Here is a 9,595-nt window from a genome sequence, read left to right as displayed (position 1 = left end):
GGTGGGTTCGGTGGCTGCCAGCCACGGCTGCAGGGGGTGGCGGGGGGCGTAGCGCACAGCCGGGAGAACGCGGTGGGGGAATGGCTTCGATGGAGGAGGGGGCTCAGGCCAGCCACTGCTAGTGCCTGCGGACAGGGGAGGAACAAGAGGAGTTAGCAGCAGGGTTGGAAGGAGGGGGTGCTGAAGGAACGAGAAGAAAAAGGCCTGGAGGGTCTCGAGGCTTGTGAGAACAGCTGCCAGCTGCTGGAATGGTTTGGATGTTGCCTGCAAACTCATTTTGCAAGCTTTCATTTAAGTGTTGTACTCTGCTAGTGCCAAACACCAGGCTGGAAACTCATGGCTGCAGTTCTTCAGCCTTGGATCTGGTGCATTGACAGGAGGGATGCAGCCTCACCCCCCCACAGTCTTGGCAGAGACACCACCCTCTTCTCCAGTGGGTGAGACAGCAGTTCATTTCCCCACCACTGCCACCACCCATACTGCTAGCTTTCACTGCCAGCTGCTGTGTTTTCTCTAAGTCTCTACTGTGGAACCTGAACAGATACCAGATGTGAATTCTAGACATGTCTGCAGTTGGCAATAATGAGAAATCCACCACTGGGTTTTAAGGCATCTGCTGTTGGTGGGAAGATCAGTATCTGCTGATATACTTTAAGCCATCTAGTCCTTCCTGTAATCACATACACAACCTCTGAGTCATCCAGCCTCTTGTTATAATAAATTTCTCAAGAAGCCCTTTACTGCACAGGGCTGACCTGACGCCTTACTCATGGTAAGTAAGAACTGCCTGGTTCCATAAGCAATGCTGTCAGTCTCATAAACCAGCTTATCTTACAGAGCCCACTATTGCCTAGTATGAGAAAATAAATAAATGTATTGAAAATACAAAAACATGTGGATTGTGATGCAGAGAATCCTCTTGTTCGCACTGGGGTTAGTCTCATCCAGCTTCAGCTATCTGAGGGCTCTGTGTGTTGTCTAAACTAGTGGCATAGAGAGACACCAGCAAGCCTCCTGCCTCCTTTGGATACCTGCCTGAAAATGCTGTCTGGAGGATGAGACCTAGACAAGACTTATACTTGCCCTTTGGAGATGTTCTTTCCCTCTGTTGACCACAGTGAGATTGAGCTGACCAGTTTAAACTGGACAACTGACTTTAAGGTAAAGTTAAATGAAGCTCAGTCCATCTGCCACTGGAATCTTTGGGAACTGATAACCATGCTGTGCTGTTGGTTTCGGTGACAGATGAGCAAAAGAATAAATGATTGGCCACTTGCAAGCTTCATCAAGATTTTCTCAGGAATTAGATATCAGACTCCTATCAGATTTCAGTGAGGAAGCAAGCCCTTAAAGATTCCTCTGCATAAGTCATGTCCTACATGCTATGGCAGCCCCAGCACATCCATGAAACTTCAGGGACTTTAAGGAGAGTCCTAGGTTTGTCAGGCAGGACAACTGAACCATTTTTTTCAGCTTGCTGGCAGAAACATGTAAGACGTGTTTTATCCAAAAAAGTGAGGCACTGGGGAGGTTGAAAGAAGCTCTTAGGAATCCCTTTGAGCTTCAGCTGCATAAATTTACATATGATGCAGTATGAGTATTTTCTAAGAACACCCTGGTAAGCATTCACGAGCAACTGAATCGACTGTGCTTAGCAGAGGCAATCTTTACACTTCATGTTCTTGTTTCAAGCACTGTTGTAGGCTTACATTTTTGTAAACATTTGAACACTGCTGAGTGTCTTCAGCTGGAGGCCAGATGGCTATTTCAAGGTAACCCTTCAGCCTGGCTGAGTGACACTGGGGTGGGTAGAGCCCTATCTCTAGCTTTGGAGTTGCATGGTGGGATGAGGCAGCGTGAAGTAGCTCCATCCTCTTTGTATAGGTTGGTAAGAGGTGATTCTGCCAGCTGGGTGGGCTGAGAGAGTGGGAGGCACATGTTCCCTCTGCCTGGCCTGTCACGGGAGGGCAGGAAGTCTCAGGAGGGACACCCACTGTTGAGAGAACTCTCACTCTTGCTGCTGTGGGTAAGGTGTTTCCTGCCTAATCCTCCCTGCCCCAACATATTTTCTAGTTGTCCCTGCCACAGCAGTAACTCTGCAGACCACTGCTTTCTGGAACTCGATCCTTTGAGGATTACTGGCTGGGAGTGCAGGTGAGAAAAACCAGGGAGCATCAAGTGCTCTCATCTCTTACTCCTCTGCTCTGACTTCCCACTCCTTCCACCCCTGCTGCATGGCATTCTCTACTCCTGTGGCAGCCTAAGGAGGTGGGAAGGCTATCTGCCCTGCCCTAGGGGACTGTACAGACCAGGCTGCCTCACAAGCAAAGCTAGCACTACCATCTACACCTGTTTCTTTTATGGTGACAAAAAGTGGCATCATCAAACTAAGAGACACAAATCTAATTTAAACTATGACAGCTGGCTAATCATCTAGGTATGTGCTTAAGCATACATTTTCTAGGCTGCTGAATGCAGTTACAAAGGGCTTAATAAGCTGATTAATTACATGTAATCAGCTTAGGTTTTAAAATGTTTAATTACAGTTACTGGTTACATTTAATTAATATGAAAATCGAACCTCCACATTTTATGCATGTGCACACTACCAGCAAAGCCAGTGTAATTGCACTGCAGCAGGCAATTCGGGTAGTTATTTTTATCTTTTAGCTAGTTTTTAATTTTACTTTTTTATGGACATCAGAAAATGATAACTCCACTAACTCCAAAGTTCCTGTAGCATACTTCTGGGAATGATAAAAATCTTGAAAGTGGGAATTAGCATGATGGCAAATACAAATTATAGAAACTGGACCTTCAATATGGGTAAGTAACTATCCCTAATACTTTCTTAAAAGTTCATTGGGATACAATGGAGGGGGGTGCAGTACAAATGGTAAGGTTTCAGTGCCCTTTGTGGTTATTAATGCTTACCTGATGATGTACCAGATGCAAAGGCAGAACTGTCTTCTGAGAGACATCTGTGCCCTGGTTTTTCTGCCTTTTCAGACATTCTAAGTGAAAAGATGCTCTTCGACCTGAAACAGCAATCACACACAACTTTGTCCATCGCTCATGCTAAACTACAGTCAATCTGATTTCAGTTTCTTTTAGTGCTGTCCCATTGGAGATGGGAAAGCAAAGACACCCACATTTTAGGCTCTGTCCACTTTCCCTCAACTCGTTGCCCTTTCTAAAGCATTTGTATTAACAAAAAGCAGTCAAGCATCATGGACCAACCAGCACTACCTCCCGGGCAAGCTGTAAGATAAAACTCTGGACAATTATTTTTGTTTTTCCTCTTTTAAAATGCTGTCCTAGTAGATACCATGGAGCTGATTCCCCTCCTAAGCAGTAGAAGTGTTCTCAGACTTCTCTGGATCAGGAAAAGCCCTCAGCAGGATTGTGATGGCAGCTGAGGCTCTGGTGCTGTGCCTGGCTGTACACAACACACAGGAGGAGACATCTTGCTGCTCAGGTGACATTGGCCTCCTGCTTGCATGTGATCTGTGTCCCTTAGCTGCCAGACATACCACATTTTATGAGGCTGTGTCTATAGCAAGGTCAAGTAGAAGTGAATTAATCAATGGTGAATTCACTGCTAAATGGAAGGCTGCTTATGCATGAAGCATTTTCAAAATTTGGAAAGAAGGGAAGAGAATAAAGCCTTTTTTCTCTTGGAAAAAAAATAAATTAGGGGGAACTATTGAAACAGTTGCATTGTTTACTTACTATAAAATTAAGCTTTACTTCTGTAAATAAGAGAAAGGTACTCTCTATGCAGGAATTAAAAAATACTGCAAAGTATGTTTATAAGTAAATGCACAGACTTTACTTCTGAAGAAAGGCAATAAATCCTGTAATAAAGACAGAGCTGTGTGGCACACTAAAATATTCTGTGGACTTCTTAATGCTGTTGATATTTTTCTAAACAAGGAAAGAAAATTAGAATTCTGAAAATAGTATGTATCTATAATATTGATTTGTTGAGAAAAGACCCTCCCAGGGGTCAGAGGAAACATGGTATAATCCAGAGAATGAATGATATAATGCAGATAAAATGTACTTCCTTTTCCTATAGAAAAAACAACAGTGAAATGACTATGACACCATTGTATAAATATTCACTATAATGTAGTTAATGAAGCATTGTATCAAGGACCGACTGCAAACTTGGCCTTATGGGTAGATACAGGAATTGTCATAAAGTAAATGCTTTTAAAATACTCAATTGTACAAGCATCCTGAAGGATTTGAATGAAAACTCAGTAGCTCCACTTTAAACATTATGCTAATTAGTCTGTCACTTTGAGTTTATCAGAATATATTTTATATACAGGATTCTTTTTAGTTTCTTCCCCAAAACGTCCTTTTTCTCCACATCATTACTAAGGAAAAAAGCTGAAAATTATTCTACATAAAAGAGCTCTGTTTCTTCCAGACTCTCACATTTGTCCTGATACTTTCATAACATCTCACAATTCATGGATTTCACCTAAGCATAGGCTGCATGCTCAAGCACTTGAAAAATCTCCAGGTACAATCAGAGCAGAAAGCAAATTTGTATTGTATTAACATAATCTGAAATGCACTGTTTTCCTCATAGTGGACAAAAGACACTCCTTTCTCCTTTCTCTTTGCTGAATACACATAGAACAGAACACTGTATACTCAAGGCTAGCTTGGTCGGGGACTCCCTGGTGATTGTATGGAGAGCCTACAGCACTCTTTATAAACTCCCCTAATTCACAGGTGGACTTAGTCAATCAGATCACATGGACTATCCAAACAGTCCCAGATTTATCTACTGACTGAGAATAAAGTCAGTAGAGCCACATGCATAAGCAGGATCATGGTGGGATTTCTGGTCTAATGAGCTAAATGCAGCAAACAGCAACACCCATGCCCACACATGCTGGGGTTCCTCCAGCAAGATCTGAGAACTCAGTTGAGGCAGAGGAGAGCACAGCCTGCATGTCATGCTGGGATGTTACCTAGTGCTGAGGAGCACAGAAACCCTTTCTTCGGAGAGTGCCGGGTGTCCTCTCCTTTGTTGTGTTCTGGTGGAGTAAGTTGTCTGTTTTCATCATCTTGGTAGGCAAGCCTGGAAAGGAGAGCAGAGGGATTCTAGAAAAGCAGCTGATACTGGACAGAATAACTCTTCTTTCAGCAGGGAAGCCAGGAAGTTCATGCTGTCAAATGGATGCAATAGCAAGCTAGCTTTGAGCTCTAACTGGTCCAGGAGCAGTAAGAGAGACCATGAGACAGAGAACGCTCTAAAGATGAGATCTGGGAACATTAGGTGGTAGAAGTGAATGGGGAGGAGGGGGTGCCCTGCAGATCCAAATGTCTTATTCAGAGGAGAAAGAACAAAAAAATCTTAGGTGAAAGATGTCCTTTTCCATGTTACTTCTTAAGGCTGAACTGCATTTAAAAAACCAAAATATTTTCTGATATTTGAGTTGTCTGACTAGTCTTTTGGCCTTATTCCATACATTAAAATTTTTGTAGAAAAGCATCACCTCTTCCCACCTCTCCCCCTTAATTAAAGAACCACCCAAACACCTTGACTAAAGCTGCAAAGCTCACATTTCAGTAGAGAGCAGACTTGGTTCACTACAGTATTCAATGTCTTCATTCAAATTTTCATCATAAGTCTCATCCTGAGACACTTCCTCTTGGCAAACAATTGCCAGCTGGCTGTCTCTGGAACTGGAGCTAATGAGCAAAAAAGACAAGTCAAGATATGGAGATGGTAAAGACAACCTATTATAAAGACAAGAATGACAGGCTCCATCTGTCTCCGTTTATTATACTGAAGAGTGATCATAGAAAAATCAATGACTGAACAGAGCTGTAGAGTTCACAAACACAAAGCAACAGCCTTTGTCTGTGTCCTCTTTCAGAGGAAGAGTTTTTTAAATCAATGCTGAACAATACTATAAATACATTATTGCTATGTGTGAATACATGTACTCTATAAATGTGCATATCACACTGACCACCTCACTGAACCCAAAGTAAAATCTGAGATGGGGTCTTGGAAGTACAGCTTTTTCCCTTATTGCAAAAGCCTTGGAATTTCAGAGAAGCCTCCTAGGCACTATTAGTTCTGTGGTGTATGGTCTCTCCATCCCAAATTCCTTATTCTGCACCATCTCTCCCCTCTGCCTCCTGTTAATGCTCTTCTTCCTTGCTGTCTTTTCTATCTTAATTCTCTTTTTTCTCAGCACACTGCAGAGTGCTTCTATGGAATTCAGTAGGATCTGTTTAGACCCCTAAGTGTAACAGTCCTTAATTCCAGGCTTGCTTCCTCCTGTCCCTGTTTCACATCTCAGCCCTCATATTTCACTGCATTCTGAGATTGTGTTTTCTGAGGAGCAAAGTCAAATCTGAAAGTAGTGTGAACCTTTGAGATACTGACATGGAGGTACTGAAGCCAGTGTCAGTCTGTTACTAGCATTTGCAGAAGACAGTGGTATGGCAGGTTTTTTTTCATCTTCCAGGGACTGAATAGGAAACATTATTTTATAATTTGATTTGAACAAAAAGCAGTAGGAAAAATGCACATATGCATGGTATAGAACAGCCTGTAGCACAGTGCTGGAGTCACCTTCCTACTGAGATGGGAGGTGAATAAAACTGCTGAGGTGCAGGAAGGGAGAAATCAGTACATGGCAGCTCCCTCTATTCACCAGTCTGTGTTTAGCCAAAACCATACAGAATTTTTGTATGAACATACCAGGGTGTATTGCGCTGTGCTGTGATCAGAGAGTGCCTAGATGTGTGAGCCCAGCTAGAAACTCTAAAAAAACCCCAGACCTATAAACCAGCTAGTCCATGCATCACTACCTACCAAAAAAACCCTGAGTTGGGAGCATTTTCTGGAGATATCACAGTGATCATTACCTCTTTTTTAGCCCTACTGACACCAAGAAGAAGAGCTAATATTCAGCATTAAAGGGGATTTGGACTTTCAATGGGACAAACAATGTGTCTTACACCCAGAGAGCATTAGAGCATGAGGGAGAACACGTACCGTCCCAGTGTTTCGTAGTAATGTGTCCTAATTCAAGGAAGGTACCCAAGGAAGCAAGGAGAGAAAAGAACACCATGTTAGCAGTGTCACATCAGCACAAGTCAGCAATGGGGAGATGGTAACACATGTTGTACAACTCCTGTGTCTTCCCTCAGGAAGGCATGAAATAGAAAAAACACTCGACTCCTTCCTTGGGCAATACAGGCAACTAGTGAATTCCTTCCATTTTACTGCCCTATTCTGTCTTTTGCTGGGGCAGCATTTCTTCACGTTTTTACACTACCCACTCTCTGCATTAAAATAAATAAATAAATCCATCTCCTATGTGCTATTACTGAAATGGTTAAAAAAAATTCTCCGCTGATGAAAATGGTACTAATTTTTTATTAGTCATCTCTCTGTAGACAGCCTGAGAGCTGTCCAGAGAAGAGGATTTACTTTGCTTTGCCCCATGTTGCATTTCTGAAAGCCCTGCCTCCCTCCTCACATAATGTCTTTGGTAATCTCTGTAGGGATGGGCCCCACTGAATGAAAACCCACTGGTTTCCAAAAAGGTCCCTATTGGACACTTAAAAGATGAATTTTAGTCCCTTTGTCTTTCAGTTAGAAGTCGATAGAACACCTCCCTGTGGTGAAGGAGGGATAAATAAGGTTCCTTTATGTTCTTACAAAGGCTTCTTCATGATAAAGCCCAAAGAAATCAAGTGTGTTGGTCAGTGAGAGTGCTGCTGCTTTGCAGTGGCCAAATTATGTTTATCTGTTGCACCATGAGCTTTGGAAGAAGTGGGGAACAAGAAGGCTCAATCCAGGCTGCAGGCTGGGTGATGTCTGGTGTGTCTGTGGGTGACTTCAGCTAGGCAGAAGTGCTCTAGTGTTTGCATGCATGTTCCTCTCCCTGGTCCCTTGTCCCCACTCTCTGTTCTGTGAACTTACCTTTTGGAAGGTAGTTTCCACGGAGCCTCTTGGACACGTATGGTGGGTGACAAGGGGGTCCCGTGGCCTTCCACTGTGCTGACAGTGCTGGGGTAGCTGGGTGGGCTGGGGAAGCGACACAGGGCAGTGTTGTTGGCATTGTTGATGTTGGCATTGGAGCCTGAAGATGAGTAGCTGCTGGGAGTGAAAGTGGAGTCCACCAGCTTCTCATGAGATGGAGACTCGGTATCTCCCTGGTTGTTGCCAGACTTATTGATGTGCAAAGGTCTCTGGGTGGTGAATGTCTGCGGGAACCCACTCCTGCCATCACTTTGGTAATAGCTGACATGGTTTCCAAACAAGCCTCCGGCTCTCTGTCAGAGAAACAGAAAGTATTTTGCCTTTGTGAGTGAGAAGATGTGCAAGGGTCCTGGTGTTCCCAGCTTAGCCTGTTGTTGAGGAAAAAAAATGTGAGGACCAAAGTGAGCACAATGGCACTGGTGCTCTCTCTGCCAGAGGGCAGCACATGGACTTCTGTGACAGAGAGACTAAGTACACACAGGCTGTGAAAGCTTTTGCTTTTTAAGGTATTTTAGAGGAACAGCCAGGTGCACAGGTGAGGCAAAGGTGCCTCTACACCTCCCACCAGTCCTGGGAGTGTAGGACTGGGTAGGGATGCAGGAACTGGCTAACTGCTCTCTGGTTTTCACAGTGCAGTTACAAAGCAACACTTACACATGAGAGGGAATTTGAGAAGAACACCAGAAACTATTAATCACCTGGGGGAACAAATTAAGAAAGATTTAATGAGCTAGTTATGTACTGTTTAGATGATGAGTAATGAAAGGGACTGACAACATCTTTTCTAAGGAAAGGAGGAAAATACCAAAGGGGAAGAAATATTACCCGAGGAGACAATTGCAAGAAATAAGAATGAAATAAGAAAAAGTGGCTTGCTCAGGAAATTTCCTCTCTTCACAGGAGCTCTGATGGGTTCTGGCATACTTTTTGGAAGGATGCTACTTCTGCCACTGAAAGGAGTGAACGAAACACAGAAGTGTGCCTGGCTACTGCTCTGCAGAATGTAGGGTAGCTGAACTGATTTGTTCTTCAGAGCCTCTGACCATTCTCATTCTGATTTTATTTAGGTGTTATGAGGGAAAGTTCCATTGGAAGAAGATGGGATAAACACTATGCAAAGATCTCATGATCTGGCATCCTGAGTCCACCACTCTATGGTCTAGAAAACAAGGAGGAGATAGCTGAAATACGAAGTGCATAAAAGAGAAGGTAGCACTCTTTGAGCTCAGCTACTTGTCTAACCTCTGCTTGTAAAATTGTTCAGCACCTACCCGGAAGATATCATCTTCAGAGGCAGCAGAAACAGCTTCTTTCATGGCCTTATCCAGCTCTTCTTCAGCTGTTAGGTCTCCAGAAATTGCTCGTCGGATCTCCGGCCCGATGTCATGGAGTGTGCGCAGACCAGCCTGCAAAACAGCAAACTATAGATCTTCATATCTCCAACTGGGCATAGGAGAGATAAAAGCAGTGGTATTTCTTCCTATGCACTATGAAGCCCTTTTACTTAATATAGAATCTCCAGCTTCTAGAAAAACACCAACAAGTTCTACTCTTTCATCTCCA

The 9,595-nt window shown here is 43.5% G+C and overlaps 1 protein-coding gene across 1 annotated transcript in view; it reads right to left on the bottom strand.

Annotated features, from left to right (window-relative positions):
• CACNA1C (calcium channel, voltage-dependent, L type, alpha 1C subunit) overlaps positions 1-9,595 on the bottom strand; it is a 414,681-nt gene that overhangs the window by 1,181 nt on the left and 403,905 nt on the right. The window contains exons 41-46 of the mRNA XM_009995208.1: positions 9,304-9,438; positions 7,973-8,325; positions 5,590-5,718; positions 4,995-5,104; positions 2,935-3,038; positions 5-125 (exon numbers count right to left, since the gene is read on the bottom strand). Of these exons, the coding sequence (XP_009993510.1) occupies positions 5-125; positions 2,935-3,038; positions 4,995-5,104; positions 5,590-5,718; positions 7,973-8,325; positions 9,304-9,438 (952 nt within the window). The remainder of the gene's footprint in view (positions 1-4; positions 126-2,934; positions 3,039-4,994; positions 5,105-5,589; positions 5,719-7,972; positions 8,326-9,303; positions 9,439-9,595) is intronic.

Source organism: Chaetura pelagica, unplaced genomic scaffold, assembly GCF_000747805.2.
Source record: "Chaetura pelagica isolate M959 unplaced genomic scaffold, ChaPel_1.0 scaffold343, whole genome shotgun sequence".
Lineage (NCBI taxonomy): Eukaryota > Metazoa > Chordata > Aves > Apodiformes > Apodidae > Chaetura > Chaetura pelagica.
This window is presented reverse-complemented; position numbering and strand designations above follow the sequence as displayed.